Below are 24,247 nucleotides of genomic sequence, written 5' to 3'. Positions count from 1 at the left end.
CTATGTTCTGGGTTGCCCTGCTTCCTTCAGATCTTAGCCAAAGTCTTATCTTTTTGAAGAAGTTTCCGTCTGTTAGCCATTTTCTAAACATCTTCATATATATATGACTTTGAACTTTAAGAAGCAAGGAGTGCTTTTGCCTTTCTTTACCTCTTCACACTCAGCATGGGGACTGGACCATGTGCCTATTTTGTCTTTTGAGTGGCTGACTTTCATTTAGCTCATTTAGTAAGATCTTATGCTAGACTTTAAGCATGCAATCATTGATTCTTTCCTGTTATACAGATCTCTGTCTCAGGTACTAAGGCATAGTCACTTACCAGGTCGGTCTCTGTCAATACAGCAGCAAGTATAACAGCAGCAATCTGTGTTTAAGCAGGAAAATATGTCTGTATGACTGTGTGGGTCATATATAGGGGATGGTCAGAGATGTAGTTATTATTCTGGCTGTGTCTGAGCTCATCTCTCCTTCAGGGCTGCAATTATTATGTCATCTGCAGAGAAATGGTACTGTTTGCCTGTGTTATCTGGGACCCATTTAAAAAAATAAACTTTCATCCCAAGTGTTTAAACCTATCTAGACTATTGATTGCTTAAAATCCCTAGTGCAACATCAATGAGCAGGTGGGGAGCAGGGAAGAAATGAAGGCCTGTCAAGTGACTTACAGGAAGATGCAATAAGAGCATGTGTCCCAGTGCATGGTGTACCTAATTGATATGTGGTTCTGATTATAGATGAGTCTCTCTTGAATAACTGACACAGTTGGGCCTGTCTGTTATGACTCTTCCTTGAGGCTCCCTATTTTGTATTTTGTCTAATGGAAAAGAAATTAAAAGTGAAATTTATTACCAGAAAAGTTGAGGTTCCGTGATTCCATGTTAGGAATTCATGATCATTTGTAATCAAGATTACCTCAACTCTTTCCCCTTTAGAAAAGTAGGACCAATACTTGTAACAAAACTCATGAAATACCCTGTGGTTTGAGAGGTTGGGTGAGAACATCATACTTCCTTTCACAACTTCTTTCTGTATAAGAGTAGACTTAAACCTCTATATATTTTCCCTTTCTAGCTACTTAATTTCTTAAGTCTATAATTTCAATTATTGCCAGGACCTACTCTATCACATAATGAGCCTGACTCTGATTTTGACATGATACATGAGTACTGTTCTTCCATGTCCCAGAACAGTGATATTCCTTGCTGATTTGTTTGTCACATACTGTTTCTCTTTGCTTCTTATTCCTTCTCAGTCAAACATTTATTAAGCTCCTACCATGCAATAGACATTGGGTTCACATATGGTGATAATGACCAAAATGAAAATTAAATTTCTGATCTCAAACATTTTCCATTTTTTGGTAAAGTGTGAGAATTTATATATGTATATATATGTATTTATATTTGTGTGTATTTATGTATATATAACACCATTACAAAATAGTTCTTTTCTTTCTTTTTTTTTAAATTTTAAACACATTGTTTTATGAATTATGTTGGGAGAGAAAAATTAGACCAATAAGGAAGAAATCCACACAAGCGATAAAAAAACAGAAAAAAAGAAGTGAACATAGTATGTGCTCATTTACATTCATGCTCCTTATTTCTTTTTCTGGGTTCAGATGGCAATTGCACTGAATCACTGAGAAGACTCAACTCTTTCGTAGTGGATCTTTGCACCTTCTTGCTGTTATTGTATATAATGTACCCTTGTTTCGCTCAGTATTAGTTCATGTAAATGATTTTAGGCTTTCTAACATTAGCTTGTTCATCACTTTGCATAGAATAATAATATCCCATTACTTACACGTATCACAAGTTGTCCAGCCATTCCCCAATGGATGAGTTTCCATTCATTTTCCCATTCTTTGCTACCAAAAAAACAACAACAACAACAACAAAAAAACTGCTACAAACATGTTTGCATGTGTGGGTCCGTTCCCTTCCTTTATGATTTCTTTGGAGTACTTATCCAGTAATGCAACTGCTAAGTGAAAGGGTATGCACATTGTTATAGCCCTTTGGGCACAGTTCCAAATTGCTCTCCAAAATGGTTGAATCACTTCACTACTCTACCAACAATGCATTAGTGAACCAGTTTTCCCATATCCCCTCCAACACTTATCATTATCTTTTTCTATTATCGTAATCAACCTGAGAGGTATGAGGAGATACTTTGGAGTTGTTTTCCTTTGCATTTTAGAGAAATGCAATAAATTAATACTGGCTTAGACAATTTTTTTTCATATAAGTACAGTGGCTTTAATCTTATCATTTGAAAATTGTCTTCATATCCTCTGACCATTTGTCAATTGTGGAATGATTTTTATTCTGACAAATTTGAGCCAGTTCTTTATATATTTTAGAAATGAGGCCTTTTCAGAAACACTAGCTGTTAAGTATTTTCCCCAGCTCTTTACTTACCTTTTAATTTTGTTTCTGTTCAGATTTGTTTGTGCATTTTTTAATTTAATGTAATCAGAGTTGTCTATTTTGTCTTTCAAAATGTTCTCTATTTCTTAATTGTTCATAAATTTCTCCCTTCTTCAAAGATCTAATAGGTAAGTTATCCCTTGTTTTCCTAATTTGTTTAAGGTATCATCCTTTACACCCAAGTCATGTACTCATTTTGACCTTATATTGGTGTGAGATGTGCAGTGTGGGTCTATGCTGAGTTCCTGACATATTATTTTCCAGTTTTCCCAGAAATTTTGTCAAAGAGTGAGTTCTCAGTATAGAAGCTGGAATTTGAGGGTTTATCAAACACTAGATTGCTATAGGCTTTTATCAATGTATTGTTTGTATCTAATTTATCCCAATGATCCAGCACTATATTTCTTAACCAGTACCAAAAGGTTTTGATGGTGCTGTTGTATAATATGGTTTTAGGTTTGGTACTGCTAACCCACCATCCTTTATATATTTTTTCATTAATTTCTTTAATATGCGTGACTTTTTGTTCTTCTGGAAGAATTTTGTTATTATTTTTTCTATCTATAAAATAATATTTTGGCAGTTTGATGGATATTGCACTAAATGAATAAAGTGATTTAGGTAGATTTGTATCATATTAGCTCAGGGTATCAAGGAACAATTTATATTTTTCCAGTTGTGTAGATCTGACTTTATTTGTATGAAAAAAATTTTCTAATTATGTTCACATAGTTCTTAGGTTTGTTCTTGACAGATAGACACTCACATATCTTATTTTGTCAACAGTAATTTTAAATGGAATTTCTCTTCTTTCTCTAGCTGCTAGGCTTTGTCAGTAATATATATAAATGTTGATGATTCATGGGAGTTTGTTTTATATCTTGCAACTCTGCTAAAGCTGTGAATTGTTTCCATTAGATTTTTGGATGATTTTATAGGATTCTAAACCACAAGTTTGCCTATTGTGTTGATTTTAAAAAAAATAAAACCAACTTTTAGTTTTATTAGTTCAATAGTTTTCTTAGTTTCAATTTTACTAATCTAGCCTTGGAGTTTCATAATTTTTAATTTTGTATTTAATTGGGGATTTTTAATTTGTTCTTTTCCTAGAGTTTTTAGTTACATGCCCAATACATCTATCTTCTCTTTGTCTGTTTTATTCAGGTAGCTATTTATCGATATAAAATTTCCCCTAAAAACTGTTTTGGCTTCATCCCATAGTTTTCAGTATGTTGCCTAATTATTGTCATTGTCTTGGATGAAACTGAGGATTGTTTCTGCGATTTGTTGCATGGAATATTTAATTTGCAATTGGATTTTTAGTTGAATGCGACTGATTGGATGAAGTATTTCTCAGTATTGAGTCACATGTTCCCAGAATGGGACCTTGGGAAGGTCATTTACTCTCTGGAGGAATGAACTTTGAACCTGAGAAGTTGCAGGAAGTGACATGATTTTTGGGAGGCAGCCAGCATTAGTGATCATTAGGTTACATCCTGTTAGTCTATTCAATGAGAAGGCTCCAGTGTTTTGATTTTAAACCCTGGACAAGCTGGAAGCAGGTCAGGTTTTAGGAGCACATGGTGGGAGCTGGGATAGCTCCCAGGTGTGTGTCTGGGCCTCTCCCTGAAGGGATTAAATAAATGCTTTCTCTTTGTACCTGATGATGTCTCTGATTAGTTACTTGGATTGGGAAAGGGGTCTTGTGCCCAACTGTCCCATACATAATCTATCTTTCTCTGACCCTTTATTGAATATAATTTTCATTATATTGTGTTCTGAAAAGCAAGCATTTTCTATTTCTTCCTTTTGAGGTTTATATGCCCTAATACATGGGGCATAATGGACCTAATACATGGTCCATTTTTTGTAGATGCCATATAATGTCAAGAAAAACCGGGAATTCCTTTTATGTATTTAGTTTTCTCTATACATCTATCATATCCAGGTTTTCTAGGACTCTCTTAAAGTCTCTAATTTCTTTTTTATTGTTTATTTTGTAGTTACATTTGTATGATTCTGAGAGGGGAAGTTTGAGGTCCCCCAGTGATAGAATGTTGCTATATATTTTTCCCTGTAACTGCCTTAATATCCTGTCTAGATATGAGTGCTCTACTACTTGGTGTATATACATTTAATATCATTAATACTTCATTGTTTAATCTATCCTTTATCAAGATGTACTTTCTTTTCTTATCTCTTTTAGTTATATCTATTTTTATTTTTTCTTTATCTGAGATCAGAGTTCCTCATGCTGCTTTTTTTTAAACTTCTGTTGAAGTAGAATAATAAACTCGATTTCAGCCTTTTACCTTTACTCTGTAATTTATCTCTCTGTGAAATGTGTTTCTTGTAAACATGTTCTAGCATTCTCTTTTTTAATCCACTTTGCTATTTGCTTCAGTTTTATGAGAAAGTTCATCCCAATCATATTCACAGTTGTGATTCCCAGCTCTGTATTTCTCTTCAACCTATATTCTTCTTTGTATATACTCTTATTCTTTCTTTGGAATCTGTCCTTAGTAGCATTTTTGGACCCATCTCACCCCCAAGTTATCTCCTATCACCCTCTCCCTTGTCCTAGTGTTTTTTTTTTTAACTAACCCCACCTAGTACTTTATCTTTTATTAGTCTTCTCCCTTCTCTTCTCTTTTTTCCCCTAGTGTTTCTGCCCTCCTTTCAATGCAACCCCTTCCTTTTCCTCTTTCTTTTCCTCCTTCTTTATAGATTTAGATAAATTTCTCTATCCAACTGAATGATTAAGTTATTCCCTCTTAGAATCAAAAGGGATAAAATCAAGCTTCAGACAATGTTCATCCCCTTCCTTTCTGTAATGATGAAACTGGATGTTAAAGATGAGTGCAATTGATTTAAGAATATGTGGACAGTGAGTTAAAGAATCATAAACTGAATGGGTGGTGTAGATGTTCTTCAGTGTTCCATCCCAGTAAAACATTTTAACTCTTAAGGCCTGTATGTGTTTTCTTTCTTTGTTTTTAAAATAATTTATTGAAAACATAAATACAAAATAGAAAGATAAAATATTGTAAAATGTACAGCATAACAAAGGAGAAGATTCAAAATCTGAAACAATAAAAACAACTTGTAGAAATCCTATGTAATAAATAGTACATATTATATTGAGAGCTGTCCATCTTTTCTTTGCTACTTTGTAGGCTTTTTCTTCTCTCTGTGCATTTTTAACTTTTTTCATTTTCTACCCCCTTTTCTGCCCTTCTGTGTTCCCCAAGCAGGTTACAATTAAGCAAAGACATATTCATACACACAGAGACATATATGTATATGACATACATGTATATATACACAAATAGTCTAAAACATTATTGGTCAATATAAGTGACCATAGTACAATTTTCTGGTTTTTCTCTTTTGAATAAACCTATTTTAGCTTTAACTTTGTTTGAAATTAATGATTACTATCCTCACTTTTTTTGTAACAAATTGTTCTGATCATTATTATGTTTGTATGTATCTGTTATTTTCTTTCACTGCTGACTTCTCTATTTCTATCAGGTATTTTGCCTTGTTATTACTTGAACCCCCCCCCCCTTCACTCCTTTTCCTCTTTCCCTCACTCTTTCCTTCCCTTTTTATCCCATTCCTGTTAATCTATTTATCATTCTATGGCCTTCTCCCCACCCTCTGCCTCCCTCCAACCCCCCAGTCCACTTCTATGCTCTTATTTCTTTCTAAATTTAAATACTTTTTATACTCTTCTGGATATATTTTGTTCCCTCTAATGCATTCTTCCTGTGAATAGAATTCCAATACTACCAGTCCTGTTCCACCATCTAATTCCTAATTCCTCTAGCTTGGAGGCTAGATAGCTTTTATTTATCAGATGTGCTCCAGTTGTCAGGAGGACCACTATTCTGCCCCCTATCTTGTCTGGTATTTTTTCCTTCCACATTCCCCTTGAGATGCTACTGAAGCTGGTTTGTGGAAGAACTCAGAAGAACTTGGAATTTTTTGAGGTATTCTGCCATCTTCCCAGAATGCTCTGTACATATTTTATATAGATGTACATTACACAATAAGGGAGATTCAGTAACTTTTAAAAAGCACAAGAACTAAGGATCTGGTTACTAATGCAGATCAGAATAACAAGGCTTCCTTTTGGATGACAAAGAGAGAATATAAGTACATATGTTTATATATCATTCAAATGCTAGTGGATTGAATGTAAAAAATATGCACAATAAAAATGGGAGAGAATACATTAAGCAAAACAAAGATGGCCACTAGAAGCAGTATAGCTTGGTTTGCCTTAATTTCAGAGGATATTTTTGTGGAGGGGCTATTAGTGATATCTGATTTTTCTCTCCCAACATGATTCATAAAGCAATAGGCTTAAAATAAATAATTTTACTAAAACAAACACCCCCTCCCATCTACACATTTTATCCTATTCTTGGAATGTACACATCCTTCTCTACATGTCTTCCATTCTATTCCTTATCTTTATTTCTTTCAAATTTAGAACATTTTGTATCTTCCCACATATATATGTATTATTCCCTCTTTATGTCATTCCTGTTCTGAGTAAGATTTCAGAACTGCCCCCTCTCCTTCTATCTAAGTTCTTTATCCTGGAGATATTCTGGTATCTTTCTTCAGATATACTGAAATTGTCCTAAGAGAACCATTATTTTTTCCAAGTAGTGCCTTGAATGCATCTGAAATGCTGTGGGTGAAATCTGGAGAGTTTTGCATTTTGTGACCTGCTCTGCCACCTTGCAAGAATTCTCAGTAAGTCTTCTATATAGATCAGCCTTACAGGGTAAGGGAGATTGAGTAGTTTTTCAAATTATCTATGAGCACAAAAACTGGGGATCTGGTTACTAATGCTGATCAAAATGAAAGGGCTGACTGTTGGATAACAGAGAGAGAAGGGCTGATGTATGTATCATCCAAGCGTTTGTGAATTTAAAATAGGACATACACAGAATAAAAATGGGACTGAATATATTAAACAAAACAAAGGTGGCCACTAGAAGTAGGATAGCTTGGGTTGCCCTAGTTTCAGGGGATACTTTTGTGGAGGTGCTATTACTATGTATATGATTGACATTCCTCTTGTGTCTGTATAGCATTAAGACCATATGGACGCTAGAAGACGTCATGAGGCATGCAAAGAAGGTATCGTGGACACATATTAAGATTTTAAATTTTATATTATTATTATTATACATGTCTTGAGCTCTGTACCCAGTGTTGCATCCATATTTACTGACTGTGCTGTTCTTTGGACCATCCTGATATAGAAATAGAAGCATATCTAATAGTAGATTAAAGATCCAGCATAAAACAATGCATGGAATAATGCACTTTGGTGCTTTAAATTTCAGCTGTGCCCACATGGAGTTGTTGGGAGTGATAGTAATAGCCTGGAAGATACTCAAGAGGCAGGTGCTGTTTAAGGAGAGACCCCGGGTTATTATTTGCATATATGTTATGATTTTAATCCCGATTCTGTCCAGGACACATTTTACCTTCCAAAGTCTTGTTATGGTAGGTATTCCCCTAAAGAGAAGTACCATGGCATTGGAAAAGGCTAAATGGATGATAATTACAGTTTTTGGTCTTACTGTATGAACAGTCAGGAAATTAAAGCTGTTTAGGATGAGGAGAGTTAAATTTCCCAGGTATCCAATTCCAGTTAGTTGCAGGTATACTATCCCCAGAATTTCATCCAAGGTCAGCATTCTTTACCTCATGAAGATGATTTTGCTGTCAGACTCATGGGGACCTATGGGTAAAAACATGAAAATATGCTTGTTACATAGTATTATTTACGCACTGAATTTCCATGCTTTCTAGTATCATGAGGAACAACAAAGTTTCTCAGACAGTGGCTACAGATTTATTATTTAAATTCAAAATTTCACTCATAGTTAAAAATCTATGATTCCATCTTTCTATATACCTGAAGATCTCTCCAATATAGGGTTAAATATAGTGTCAAGAAGACCCAAATTCAAATGCAGTCTCTCACATTTACTAGTTGTGTGATCCTTGTTTAGTCATGTTTGCTTCAGAAGTAAATAACAATCCAGTCCAGTATTTTTCCCAAGAAAACCTCACACAGTCACAAAGATGTGGATACAAGTAACTGATAAAAACAACATAAAATATGATCTCTGAACTAGGTTTTTGTTCACAATGACCTTCATTCCTTTCCCATTTTTTTGTTTCTCTGATCTTCATTCTTTTGACAGCTAAACTCTTTCCTTTTCTTCATGTTACATGTAAATGTCCATATTCAGGAAACTAAATTATACTTTGTCAACTTTTGTGTCCCTCGTTCATTTGTTCCTGTGACTTCTATAATCTTCTTTTATTGATTCTCTTCATGTGTCTCTGAAGAACTATATAGAAAATCCAGAATAATTCCTGAATAGATCCTTCACTAAATTTTGATATTTAATCTCATTCAGAATTCATTTTGCAACAAGGTACGTGTTTTGTTTTATTCTTCTTTAACTAGTGGCTCACTCACAAACTACTTTTAGTAATCTTTGCATCTCTTTTTGTGACTCATGACATCAAATCTTTTGATCTTTTTAGTTGAAGACCTTGTATCATAACTCTTCTTGTTTATATTCATTTCATTTGTCCACCTTCTCTTTGATGGAGCTATTCAACTTCAATGTGCTTATCTCTATAATCCCTCAATCTATTATTTTATCACAGGTTTTGTCCTAGACAACTTATTCATAAATTATTCCCATCATCTTCTGCATTTATTCAAGTTTCTAAGTGAATTTTGGGAAAAAATATTGACTGAATTTCCTGCAAATTAAATTCCATAGTATAGACTTAATCCCTAGGACAATGACAACATTTTCAACATCCAGAATTGACCCACCAGTCACCCATCTAATAAGTCACAAGACTTTCCATGACAACTCTTTCAAGTACAAACTTTGTGCAGTATGACACTGAAAACTTGATTAGTGCTCTGTTTCCCTCTTTTTTTATATTTCATGTCCCTAAGATGCCATTTCCAATTATCACTCCTTTCATTCTTTTCTCCTGTAAGGAGGTAGCCCTTTTCCTTGCCAGTTCCTCTATATGCAATCTTGATGGCATTATGTGGCATCTTTCGAAGAAAATTATTCCCTCTAAAATACTCATTTTTAATTATTTTCAACCATTCCTTATTTCCTGGCTTTTTATCTACTGATTAGAAATTTTCCTTTATAGCCCATATCCTCAGAAAATATCTCCTCTTCTTTTTGTGGCTAAATTCCTTGAGAATATCTTACACAATGTTGCCTTTCCTTTATTTCTTCTTATTTTCTTAACACTGAAAAATCTGATTTCTGGGTTTCTATTCAACCAGAACTTTTCTCTACAAATTTACTAATGGTCTCTTAAATGGTCACTCTTATGGCCTCTTCTCAGCTTATTCATTGGTATTTACCTGCTTCTTTTGGACCTGTTGCTTACCATTGAGTTGATTGTCTTTACTTTCTCGATTTTCATGGCTATATTCTTGGTTCCCTTCCTGCTACTTTGACTGCTACTTCATAGTCTCCTTTGGTGTATCTTAATTTATCTCACATTCCACCTTGGGTGGTTGATGTATGCTTTCCAATTCCTGTGCTAGGTCTTTTCTTTTTCTCTATAATATTTCTTATATACTATTGTATATACTATATTTCATATAGTATTGAAATCATTATTATTCCATGAATAGAAGAATTATCTCTATATTGATTATAAATCCTATTAACCTGGAGCTATCCTCTTTCCTGACCTCCATTCTTACATCCATAACTGAATTTCCTATATCTCATAATGAATGTTCCATAGCTGTCTTAAAATTAATATCTAAAAGGCTTAATTTATTATCTTTCTCTCAAAAACTTTTCTTTTTCATATTTCCTTATTCCTGTTAATACTGCCAACATCTTTTTTTCCCCTTTGGCTTGAAACATATCATTTTTTCATGAGTTCTTTTCCCACTCTTACACCCATGATCGTTTTGTTGCCAAATCCTGTTAATTTTATATTTATATCATGTCTTACATGGCACTTTTCCCTCTGACATTATAATGACCCTGTTGCATGTTTTCATTATCTCACACCCAAATAAATGTCATAGACTGATAGATCATCTCTGAATTAAATCTCTCTCTACTTTAGTTCATCTTCTACTCACCTGTCAAACTGATCTTCCTGCAGTGTTGATCTAATGTTATCAACTCACCTTTTCAGTAAACTACAATTACATTTTATTACATTCAGACTCAAATATGAAATTCACTTTTTTTATTCAAATCCTTTCATAATCTGGCCCCTCCCACCATTTCCAGTTTTCTTAAACCATATCCCTTACCACAAAGCCTGCAATGCAGGAAAACTGGCTTTCTTTCTTTCTTTCTTTTTTAAATAACTTTTTATTGACAGAACCCGTGTCAGGGTAATTTTTTATGACATTATCCCTTGCACTCACTTCTGTTACGATTTTTCCCCTCCCTCCCTCCCTCCACCTCCTCCCCTAGATGGCAAGCAGTCCTATACATGTTAAATATGTCACAGTATATCCTAGATACGATAAATGTGTGCAGAACCGAACAGTTCTCTTGTTGCACAGGGAGAATTGGATTCAGAAGGTAGAAATAACCCGGGAAGAAAAACAAAAATGCAAGCAGGGAAACTGGCTTTCTTGAAGTTCCTTGAACAAGAAGCTGAATCTCTGAAATCCATAGATTTTTGCTGGACATCCACATGTCTGAGATGATTTCAATCTCCTTCTCTACCTCTTCTCTGCCTCTGGCTTATTGAAAACCTGAAATAAACTCCTATCTTATTTCACGAAAATTTTCTCTACATTATAAAATGTTGTTATTTTCCCTCTGTTGATATCACTAATTAATCTTGTAAATAAATAATTTCTTGATATCAGTTTGTCTGTAATCTCTCCCATTTTAGTGTTAGCTTCTGAGAAAGCAAATGATATATTTTGTCTTTTGTTTGATCGCTATTTTTTAAAGCCTATTTCTTGAAACATAATGTATTTTAATGAAATACTTTTCGAATAAGAATTTCAATTTAGAATGTGGGCCTATCCCAGTACTGCTTTTCTTCACATCTGATGTTCTCATGCTTTCCTCCTATTTTTAAAGCATGGGGTTTAACAGAATGCAAATTATCCACCTTGATCTTTTAAGGCCATAATCTAATATATAATTAAAATCTCTGTTTCTAATTGTAGAGAATGTTATAAAAAGTAAGAGTTTGTTAGAAATTAATTTTAACCCCCATTTAATCACAATATAATAATTCTTTAAAAAATTTTACTTACAGGGATTTCCTAAGCAGTATCTCAGCTATCACGTCTGCCAGTCAATCTCTTCTACCCGAGTTGTTCTTTTTTCTTTCTTCGATAAACAAGCAGATCTAAAGAAAACTTCAAACTCTGTAGCCCCTTGTTCCTGAATGAATGAAGGAGATAATTTGCTTTGCTCAGAATCCTTGTATTTGTTAGTCAGGGACAGTCTATCGATTCTTTCCTAATTCAGTGGAGTCACCAAGATATTGGATCTAGACTTGGAATGATCCTTTGAACTTAATTGGTCCAAATCATTACTATTTAATTTTTTTTCAATAATGAAAACCAAGTTGAAAAGTGATGGGAATTACCCAAAGACATATGGGTAGCAGGAAGGAGAGTCAGAATTTGAACCCTTTCAGTCTTTTTTCCAGTTGAATTTAATGCTGCTTAGAAATATTGTTGTTCCTGGAGGGCAGAGCACTTCTTCAGCCTCATATAGAGAGCATTATTTTTGATGTAAGAAGAAACTAAAATCACATGTATTATTAAACTCAACCAGGATCAGGGAGCATGCTGAGGTAGGGAAAAAATACTTTGGGATCATCTTATTTAAGAGGTAGAAATGAAGAAGCTCAGAACTCTCAGTTTGCAAATCAGTGTTGATTTCTAAAATGGCAGACTCTGCATTTCGGGACCAGGACAGGAGAGCACACATTCTCAGTCAGTGCTATTTGTATCATTTTATTTTCCTCCCATTCTCTCAATACAGAGAAGCATATTGGCCCACATGAAGGATCAGGACAGGGAAAAGGTGAGAACAGAAGCCAGAGGTCTATATTGTCATACTCCTTTCCAAATCCAGTAAGAAATTGCAGACCCTGAACATGCCATTTTAAGTGATGAGACAGGAGGCTATTCCTTTGCTCATTAACAGATCTAGGCTTATCTGACAAACATGTTATTTCTCAAGACAGAGACAAACTAAGTAAAACTATCTCCTTCCCATCTTCTTCCAATGTAACAACTCCCTGGCATACAGGTGCTTAGGAATACTTTTTGGACAAAATATCTCAGCATCAGGATTTTTGTCAGTTAATTTCACACTGATCTATGCCTTTGACTAAGCTAAGGTCAACTATTCTTAAGCAATTGTCACAAGCCCATTAGGGGCTTGGTAACTGAATGTGGGGGTCATGGAATTATGAATTTTTATCAGTGAATGTTGGACTTTATAGTTAATTTTTATACCTCCATATATGGATTAGCATTACAAGGGATGAGAGGGGTCAAAAGTGGGCAATGTTTAAGAAGCCCTGCCTTAAGTGAAGCCCAGAGAAGGAAGAGTTGAGAAATATTCAGCCAGCCCTGGAGCAGGTTCAATGCCAGTTCTAGATGGTATTTGAAGCCTTATTCCTTTTCATTGTCATGGGGAGTGTTATTTCTTGGACTACAGAATACAAAAACAGGAACATTAGTTTTATTTTCCTTGAATCACTCAATCTCTTACACTCTCATTACTTTGTTCTGGTTTGCCCAGCTTCCTTTAGATCTTAGCCAAAGTCTCATCTAGAAATTTTGCACAATAGACCATTATCTAAACATCTTCTCTATTATATTATGTTTATATTATGCTTCCCACTCCCACCCTCTTTCCTTACCTCTTCTCTGTCTCTGTCTCTCTTTTTTTCTCTCTTTTTCATCAACCACCTTCCCCCTTTTCTCCTTTCTCTCCTTTTGCAGTCCTTTGCAAAATCCCATAGACTTTGAACTTTAAGAAGCAAGGAGTGCTTTTGCCTTTCTTTACCTCTTCACACTCAGCATGGGGACTGGACCATTGCTATGTGCCTATTTTGTCTTTTGAGTGGCTGACTCATTTAGCTCATTCAGTAAGATCTTATGCTAGGCTCTAAACATGCAATCATTGATTCTCTCCTGTTATACAGATCTCTGTCTCAGGTACTAAGGCATAGCCACTTACCAATTCAGTCTCTGTCAATACAGCAGAAAGTTAAACAGCAGCAATCTATATTTAGGCAGGAAAATATGCCTGTATGACTGTGTGGGTCATATATAGGGGATGGTCAGGGATGCAGTTATTATGCTGGCTGTGTCTAAGCTCATCTCTCCGTCAGGGCTGTAATTATCATGTCATCTACAGAGAAATGGTATTATTTGCCTGGGTTATCTGGGACCCATTAAAGGGGAATGAACTTTTGTCCCAAGTGTTTAGACTTATCTAGACTATTGATTGCTTAAAGTCTCTAGTGCAACATCAATGAGCAGGTGGGGAGAAGGCCTGTCAAGTGATTTGCAGAAAGATGCAATAAGAGCATGTGAGCCAGCAGATTGTGCAACTAATTGATGTTCAGCTTTGGTTATAGGTGAGTTTCTCTTATAATTGATACAGTTGGGTCTATCTTATAGGATTCTCCCTAGGGCTCCCTATTTTGTTTTCTGTCTAATGGAAAAAAAATTAAAAATCAAGTTTAGTCTGTCCCCCCCAAATGAGGGCTGATTCCACATTAGGAACTGATGATCACCTGTAATTAATTATCTCAACTTCTATCTCCTACAGAAAAGGAGGACCAACACTTGGAACAAAACTCGTGCAATATCCTATGGTTTGAGGGGTTGGGTCAGAACATCACACTTCTTTTCCCAACTTCTTTCCCTGTATGAGCAGACTTAATCCTCTCTATATTTTTCCGTCTCTAGCTACCTAACTTCTTAATTCTAAAATTTCTTCAATTGTCAGGCCTACTCTTCTTCCCCATCTCTCCACATAATGACCCTGACCTTGATTTTGGAATGATACATGAGTACTATTCTTCCATATCTAAAAACAATGACATTCCCTGCTGATCTAAATTTATCACATGCTATTTCGTCTTGCTTCTTATTCCTTTTTAATCAAACATTTATTAAGCTTGTATCATTTACTGCATTTGTTCACATATGGTGATATTGACCAAAATGAAAAAGAAATTTCTGAATTCAAGAACTTTCCATTTTATTGGTAGAGGGTGAGAATTTATATATATATATATATATATACCACTGAACCACTGAGAAGAACCAAGCCTTTCATAGTTGATCATCATACATTCTTTCTATTATTGTACACAATGTGTTCTTGGTTCTGTTTGTTTCATTCAACATCACTATGTGTAAATCTTTTCAGGCCTTTCTAAAATCAGCTTATTTATCACTTTTTATAGAATAAAAATATTCCATTATTTCCATATACCACAACTTGTTCAGCCATTCCCTAATGGATGGGTTTTTACTCCTTTTCCAATTCTTTGCTACCACAAAAAGAGCTGCTACAAGCATTTTTGTACATGTGGTTCCTTTTCCCTCCTTTATGATTTCCTTGGGATATAGACCCTGTAATGGGACTGCTAAATGAAAAGATATGCATAGTTTTAAAACCCTTTGGGCATAGTTCCCAATTGAATCATTTCATAACTCTACCAACAATGCATTAGTGTCCCAGTTTTCCCACATCTCCTCCAACATTTATCATTATTTTTTCCTGTCATCTTAGTAAATCTGACAGGTATGAGGTGGTACCTCAGAGTTGTTTTAATTTGCATTTTAGAGAAATGTAATAAATTTATAGTGATTCAGAGCACTTTTCCTTGTAAGTATAGGACATCCCTATAAGTATAGATAGCTTTAATTTTGTCATCTAAAAATTGTCTGTTCATATCCTCTGATCGTTTATCTATCGGGGAATGACTTTTATTTTTATAAATTTGACATATTTCTTTACATGTTTTAGAAATGAGACCTTAATCAGAAACCTTATTTGTAAAGACTTCCCCCCCCCACCCAGCTTTGAACTTCCCTTTTAATCTTGTTTGTTAGTTTTGTTGGTGCAATTTGTTTTTCAATTTCATGTAATCAAAGTTGTTTGTTTTTATTTTCATAATATTTTCTAGTTTTGTCTTCCTTCTTCAAAGATCTGATAGATAAATTATCCCTTGTTCTCCTAATTTGCTTATGGTATCATTCTTTATACACAAATCATGTACCCATTTTGACCCTATTTTGGTATGTGGTATGAAATGTAGGTCCTGACATATTATTTTCTAATTTTCCCAGCAATTTTTGTCAAATAGTGAGTTCTTATTCTAGAAACTGGAATTTGGGGGTTTATCAAACACTAGATTAATATAGGTTTTTATTATTGTGTTGTATGTATCTAATCTCTTCCACTGATCCAACACTCTTTTTTAGCCAATACTAAATGACTTTGATGACTATTGTTTTATAATATAGTTTTAAATTGGGTGTTGCTAAGCTACCCTCCTTTGTACTTTTCTCATTAATTCTCTTGATATTCTTGACTTTTTGTTCTTCCACATGAATTTTATTATTTTTTCTAGTTCTGTAAAATAATTTTTTGACAGTTTAATTGATAGGGCACTGAGCAAGTAGGTCAATTTAAGCAGAATTATCATTTTCATTACATTAGCTTGTTGTATCCAGGAACAATCAATATTCTTCTAATTGTTTATATCTGACTTTATTTGTGTGAGAAGTGTTTTGTAATTGTGTTCATATAGTTCTTGGGTTTATCTTTACAGATAGACCCCCAGGTATTTTATTTTGTCTATAATAATTCTAAATGGAATTTCTCTTTCTTTTTCTTGCTGGTGGTCTTTATCAGTAATATATAGAAATGCTGATAATTTCTGTGGGTTTATTTTATATCTTGCAACTTTGCTAAAGCTATGAATTGTTTCTAGTACATTTTTGTATGATTTTTGTAGAATTCTCTAAGAATATCATCATATCATGTGTAAGTAGTAATAATTTTATTTTCTTCTAATTCCTTTCTGTTGTGTGCTTTCTAGAGCCCTTAAAGCTGGGGTGCCAAAATGTATTGTTCAGACTAGCTCTCTGGAGGATCTTGGGACCAGCCCAAGTCCTTGCTCTTAGAGGAGGAGTGATGAAGTTAGACTCAGGTGGATGGTCAAACATGGAGTCCGTTTATTCCAAATTCTCTCAGTCTTATATACTGTCATACCTTTATATAACTATAGCAAACTGCATGTGTGCTAAATATGTACTGTGCATGTGAGACTACATAAACAACTTGCTATTGTGTGTAGATACTCTTTGCCACCTGCTATTACTCTGCTTCAATCTCCACACAGGTTAGCACCACCCCCCTGACTTCTCAGGAAGGCTGAGAGCCCTTAGGGGAGCTGGGGAGCTGAAATAGACATTGTCAGCAGTTTCCCTCTGGGCTGAAGGGTCTTATACCTTATCCAGAGTTTCCTCACTGACTGTGACCCTCTACAGATGCTGTCAGAGATAGAACCACCTGATGTCGCCTGGGTCTTCTCCTTGATTTTGAGGATCTTCTCTTTTTCTGTCTATCTACAATGGACAAGGCAGATATGGCGCATCAGCACCCATCAGGTTCCTTCTTATCTGTAGAGACACAAGCAAACCCTCTGCCCCAAGCTGTTAATCTGTCTCCTCACTTCCATTCACCACTCTCTGGATCCCCACATCACCTGGTGATTAGCTAAAGATAGTGGAGCTCACACTGGATACTGCCCTTCTGGTGTGTTATGACACCTGTCTGCCCAAGCCGTGCATCTCCATCAAAAATAAAAAAATTTTAATACATAAAGTTAAATTAAGAAATTCTCTAGGGTTACCTGGAGGAGTGTCTCCCTGTTTTGGCTCCCCCTTTCTTGATTTGGGAGGAGTGTCTTGATCCTGGATTCTGTTGTTGGGAGTCAAAATCTGGATAAATATCACCAAATTGCATTTCAGAGTATATCAGTAGGCCTGAATTTTTTCACTGATTAAACAACATTGTATTAATTTTCCATTGAATGAGAACAGGTGAGAGTGCTGGCAGGCCTTCTACAGCAGCCCTGCCTAAAAAGCCAAAGTACTTAATTATTTCCTAACTGTTGTAAGATGTCACTTCCCCAAAGATTGATAGGGAACCTTTTTTTAATACACTAAAAAAGGAGCAAAATCCCCTGTTTCATCCTCAAAACTCCACCCCAAAAGGGCAGCACCAAGTTCAGCTGCTGGTGCTGCTGGTGTTACTGTCCTCCACTCCTCCTCCTTCCCCCCACTCCCTCCACCCCCCCTCCCCCCACCATGAAGATGGAGTTGAGGGAGGAAGGGCGTGCTGAGGTATAGGCAGAATTGAAAATGAGCTTTGAAGGTGAAAAGCAAGCTCCTCAGCAAGGTACTTAAGGTACTTAATTCCCTTTCTGCCCTGTTGGTCAACAGTACTTAAGATACTTAACTCTCTTTTCTCCCAAATGGCCTTGCTCTGCAGATCTCCTAGAGCAGTAACAAGCAAAATAAATTAGTAAAATGCTAAAAAAAGAAAACAAAAAAAAACTTCCTTAGCTCTGCCCCAGGTGCTATACCCTCCACAGCTACAGGCACCAACCTTCTGCTTGTTTTTCTTCTCATACTTTCTGGTTTGACCACTCAAGTTAAAATCATTCCTTGTTTTAAAACCTGTAGGATTCCTTAAAACCAATTTTACTCCATTGTGTGAAGTACCTGCTAGTTCCTTGGAGGGCTTCAGGGTCACCCAGAGTGTGGATAAATTAAAGTCCTAGGATTTTTTGGGGAGAAATGAAGGAGGCAGGCAAACTGCCAGGAGGCTTGCTAAAGATGTTTCCTGGTCCTGGAGTCCAGAGTCTCCACCTTTCTCTTCCTCCTGTCACAAAGTGAGTTCTCACCTCTCTCACCCCACTCTCTAATCCTTGCCTATGATTATCTTAACACCAGACATTGAGTAAGCACTGAACAGTGAGAAAGGCCATTTATCCAAACACATACTAGTAGAGTCATTGTCTTATATTGAATAGGTAATTAGCCTTAAGTACTTGTCTGATTCAAACACATCTATTCAGAGTTTCAGCCCTCTACATCTCACGCTTTTTTTTTTTTTGTTTTTGTTTTTGTTTTAGAACCAAGGTGGTCACAAAGTCTTTGGATTCATCTTGGCCCATGCATTTTCATCATCTGAGGCTTTTGTTTTGTTTTGTTTTTCAAAGAGGTGATAATGCCTGCAGGTGTATGACATCAAATCCAGGATAGGAATATACAAGACTCTTGTTAAGGGCATAGTACTTCTGGAGAGTCTTAGGCCTTTGTAGATATGACTATGTAACTCTTACCTTTATGAGAGGAAGTGGAAAAAGCCTTAGGAAGCAGAAGTAGATACCAAGCCTTTGAGTTTGCCCTAAAATTCTAGGTCTGGGAACTCAAGAAAAACCTAAGGAGGCATACAGAATAGCAGATCTAGTAGGGTTTCCTTTTTTCTTACAATGGAGCCTTTCTGATGACAGTAGGTAACACATGTACCATGAGGGAAAATGATATTGTTTTCCCAGATCCATTATTTCCATTATCTTGTCCCTAATATACTTATATGCAAATATGTCCAATTAAAAGAGAGGAGGACCTCTAGTGGAAATGAAAATGTTTGGAGATAAATACAGTCAGTAAGCACACACAATTAGTGTACACACATTTGATGACATTTCCCTAGTAATATGGAAACATATGAATGGTTTTATAACTTTTTTAGCATACTTCCAAATTGTTCTCCAGAATATTCACAACTCCACAAACAATGCTTTAGACTACACTTTAAAAAAAAGCTCACTGATGAGGAAATCACTATATGTTTTATAAACATCATCATATTCACTTTAAATGTCTAAGGTTAGAAATGATTGAATGAGGGAAGAGATGCAAAACTAGATTCTCTTAGAGTTGATCTAACAAGTAACTTTTCCTTAGATGAGTACAAAGTAGATAAGTGACAGAAACTTTACCTTAGAATAAAGGACCTGGGATCATTTAAATCTAAAAGCCAGTGAATGATGTAAGTTTTACTGGAAAGGGAACGAAATAAGTCAGCTAGATGGAAAGCAATGATTATTGGAGAAGGGGGCAGGGGAGCAATTTACATATTTAAGTATTTTTTTCATCCCAAGATGAATAAATCACTTACCAAATCTGGACCTAACTTCCCTCTTATATAAAATTGTTTTTGACTAGAATGACTGTCCCCCAAAGTCCATTCTTTGATTCTACAATTGCTAATTGTTGTTAGAATTCTTACAAGGTGCTAAGTCAGTGGAATTGATAGAAACAATGGTTGTTTAGCTTAACAGTTCTCTAGATGTACTTAGTACTTACTATTGTTCCATAAGATTCACATCTTTAAGAGAGGATATTAAGCTAGGAGCCTCAACTAGGATAGACTTCAGGAGATTTATAAGCCAGAGAGAGCAGTCAGGCAGAACTAAGGAGGACTGAGAAGTGGTGGCAGGCTTTCCTGTGGAGAACATTGAAACCAAGATCCGGAAGGCCTCCAGAAAAGCTAGCTGAGCCCCAAGTGAAAGAGACAAGATTTTGAATAGACAATAAAGGATTTGAACCTTGGGGTGATTATTTTGAACTGAAATGAAAGCTACTCCCAGAAGCCCCCCAAGAAACCTGCTCCCAGAGAAGATTATATTTTAGAGAAGAACATTACAAATTGTCAGTAACAGCTTATTTGCTAACACATCTTTTGTTTGTAAGGCAAGGCAAGATATATGCAGATTGCACCTCTTCATAAATTATAGACCAATTGTGAGCCAAAAGAAATATACATGAATATTGGGTCTATGTTTATAAAATTAGGTTTCCAGATCTGTAACCAATACTTTAAAATGATGTGACCCCTCCTGAATATATTTGAGAAAACAACTTCTCTCCGTGGTTAGCATTTTAAGTGAAATAATGGAGAGAGCTCTAGAATTAGAATTAGGAAGAACAGAGTTCAAATTCTACTTGCTAATCCTTACTAGCTTTGTGACCATAGTCAAGTGAATGTTTAATCTCAGTTCGTTAAATCGTAAAATAAGGATATTCATAGCACTTACCTCCCAATATCATTAGGAAAATAAAAGGAAATAATATTCGTTTTTTAATTATTATTTTCAATTTCAAATATGCTTTCTCCATCCAAGCCCCTTCCTTACCTGCTTATTATGTAAGAAATATGATTCTCATTACATATAGGGAGTCATGAAAACATCTTTAAATTAGTCACATTGTAAGAAAAAATGAAAAAAGGTGAAAGTTTGATCTGAACTTAGAGCTTATTAGTTTTTTCTTTGGAGGTAGATAACTTTTGAAAAATCATTTCTCTTTTAGAATTGTTGAGGGTCATTGTATTAATCAGAATAGAAGTACTTTACATTTGATCAACACTGCAATATTGAATCGAGTCCTTTCCAGCTAGACATAATGTTGAAAGAAAAATAACATTTCTTCTAGAGCACAGATAGGAAGCTTATTCTGTCCCCATAAAGAATAATTTGGGGAATAAAGCATGTCACTAAGTCTGACTGTGGCATTTGTTTAACACAACTGAAATGAGTGATGCTCCTGGCCTAGGGAAGAGAAGTCACAGAATGAGATTTAGAAGAAATAAATAAAATCCCTTATATTCTACAAAGTATTGTAACATTTATACTCTATATTATAGTGTATATATATATATATATATATATATATATATGTAATTCTGTTTAGATGTTACTATAGTGTAGTTGTATATATAGTAACATCTAAACAGAGTAATATCTCTCTTTTTCCAGCTCTGGTTTAAATGACAGTGATAATGAGTACCCACTGCCACACTAGACTATTACATCAGACATATCACATCTATGATGCTCTGGACTTTCTTAGTACAAAAGAGTATTTCTGGATCCCACTGGGGACAAATGGTGGTTTAGGATGGTAAGCAAGTGTAGGCAATGAGAGTAGAGCCAGAGTGCATTGAATCCTATATTCTTCCAAGCCTCGTGAGAAACTTAAAATCCTGAATTTGATCTTCCAAGTTATTAGGCATGAGGCAACTTTTCCTGTTCCCAAAAGAGGGTTAATTGGAATATATAAAGCCCACTTCTCAGTTGGCTAACACTGAAAAATAACTTCCTCATCTTCTCATAAGATTGTAAATACAAAGGACCCAGAATGTATGTTCCTGAGTTTCTACTTGGGCAGAATCTCAACATCAAGATCCCATGACAACTGATTTGACTGTGCTATATTCCCTAGTAGAGTTGTGTTCATATCATGATGGGTTGAGAGCCATTAGCCAGGCCGGTGACATAGATACAATGCCATTACTGCCTATCAGGGAAGGATCATAACTTTTTTATTATTGTTATCAGGATTTTAAATCTAATGCTATCACAGAAAAACCTGAGGTATTGATTTCTCTTTTCTTCAATTTTCTAATCATTCAATAAATTAGTATCTATCCATAATATTCATAATATTCATACCTATTCATCCTATTTGTTAGCAACTACTATGTATCTGATCCCATTGACATATAAACATTAAATAGAGGAAGAAGGTAGAAATGAAATTTCCTACTTCTTTCAGATTACTGAATAGAGGGTAGGGATGTGTGTGTGTGTGTGTGTGTGTGTGTGTGTGTGTATGCACACGTGAGGGTGAACATGTGCATACCCCTATGGGAACTTTCTTTTTAAGAAAGAAACTCATTATAGACTGAATATAGAATGAATTCCAGAGTATTAGCCTGTTAGCTTTGCAGTAGCTACAAATATGATGATCATTCAGTATGTCAATTTGATGATCATTCAATGTCATTTTACAGTTTCTCTTTGAATTCAATCATCGGAGCAATTATAAAATTGTTTATTTGCATAATTGGACATTGTATATCTCTCCATCTTCTATTTCTTTGTTAAAATCTAGGTAAAGTACATCTTCATCATTCCTCTCATTGACCAGTTTAGTAATCCTATGCCAAAAGGAAATAAGTTTATTCTGGCATGATGTAACCTCCATAATTCCATGCTTGTCTTGTATTCATCATATTCATTTACAAATATTAACCTATTATCACTTTAATGTATTTTTTTTCAGAATTTCCCTAAGAAATCAAATCAATTTTACTAGTATATATGGGAAAATCATACTTTCCCCCATTTATGAAATTCAGGGTAGAATTTTTCTTACTTTATCTTTGCATAATTCTCCCATGCTCCTTGCAATTTCAAATGTTACTCACAGTAGCTCAGCAATGAGACAGTTTGTTCAAACACATTCTTCAGTGTCTAAGAATATACATTTGGTCTTGTATAAGTCCTATGATTTCATCAAAAGCAACTTACTCGAATAATATGCAATATTACTCATTGTACTTATTATTTTCAGTCATTAAATTTTGTTCTCTCATTCCTGATGCAGAGGTTATTCAATTTGGCAGGAAAAACAAATAAGGAAAGCAAAACTAGCTCAGCCAGGTATTCTCAGGATATCAGTCATCATTGAATCATCCAAACTGAACAAAGATAATTTTGTTACTTTTATATACTGTTTCCCTCTACAACATAATTTGAAAAACCTTTTAAATTTTTTCTTTATTTCCATTGAGTAGTCTTTGTTCATTTTGAGCCAGTCCTCCAGAGAGTATTTTATAGGACAAAATAACACCATATATTCATGCTAATATATCATTTTATTATCAAATTAAGAACTTTTATTTTAAAGCTATATTTGGTAGATTTAGATGTATATATACATGGTTAAATTCAGATAAATTTCATTTTTCTTCATAATTTGAAAATTACTCCTTTTGCAGTTTTACAATCTAATCACTTCTTGGTAAATTTCTATCCTAATTGGAACTACTACCTCTTTACCATTTGGTTCAGTGAATTCTATTATATTTTGTAATATATTCTCCAAAAACGTCATATGTCAGATTGTCTAGATTTCTCAACCTCCATCACTTTTAGGAGAAAATGTTACTTATTCTCCATATTTTCATTATGCATGCCAAGTATTAATTCCTTCTACTAAGTGAGAAATCCAATTCAATCAACAAGCTGATCCTGTTTTTTATCTCCATCATTTGGGAAAAAAATTACTAAGGTAAATCATGAAGCTATTATTTGTTTCACTTTTGGGAGAGCGAGTTCCAAACATATCTGGTTGATTGACTAATTCCTTTACAATTTGTTCATGCCATCATGCAAAGCTTCTAAACTATTTTCCCTCATCCTCATCTACTTCTGTTTTTTGACTTCTTAATTATGTCTTTTTTTTTTTTTTTTAGGAAATTCTTTATTTGTAAATCTCATTATCCTGAAAGATTGATTATGCCAAGTACTTATGTCCTATTGGTACCCTTTGTTCTATTGATTGGGCCATCTGATTTTGGGCAGGGTTATGGGGTTTAGAAGCTCTTTTTAAGAAAGGAACTCATTATAGACTTCTCTCTATTTCCTGATAATTATACTGCTTTCAGGTTTCTTCATTAAGCATTCCTTTTCTAGGAAACTCATTATTGGGAAGTCTCCTTATCCTTCAACAATGATAATTCATTGTACATCTCATCAGTGTCCTAAGTGCTCTGTTTTGACTTTCTCAATGGAAAGCAGGGCAAACAAGCTCAGGATCTGTATT

At 34.9% G+C, this 24,247-nt stretch overlaps 1 protein-coding gene across 1 annotated transcript; it reads right to left on the bottom strand.

Moving 5' to 3' along the window:
• Window positions 1–7,295: 7,295 nt before the first annotated feature.
• Window positions 7,296–8,159, bottom strand: LOC100931174 (vomeronasal type-1 receptor 1-like). The gene has a single exon (XM_012552937.2). The coding sequence runs from the start codon at window positions 8,157–8,159 to the stop codon at window positions 7,296–7,298; it is 864 nt and encodes a 287-aa protein (XP_012408391.2).
• Window positions 8,160–24,247: the final 16,088 nt, after the last annotated feature.

This window comes from Sarcophilus harrisii, chromosome 6 (assembly GCF_902635505.1).
Source record: "Sarcophilus harrisii chromosome 6, mSarHar1.11, whole genome shotgun sequence".
NCBI lineage: Eukaryota > Metazoa > Chordata > Mammalia > Dasyuromorphia > Dasyuridae > Sarcophilus > Sarcophilus harrisii.
This window is presented reverse-complemented; position numbering and strand designations above follow the sequence as displayed.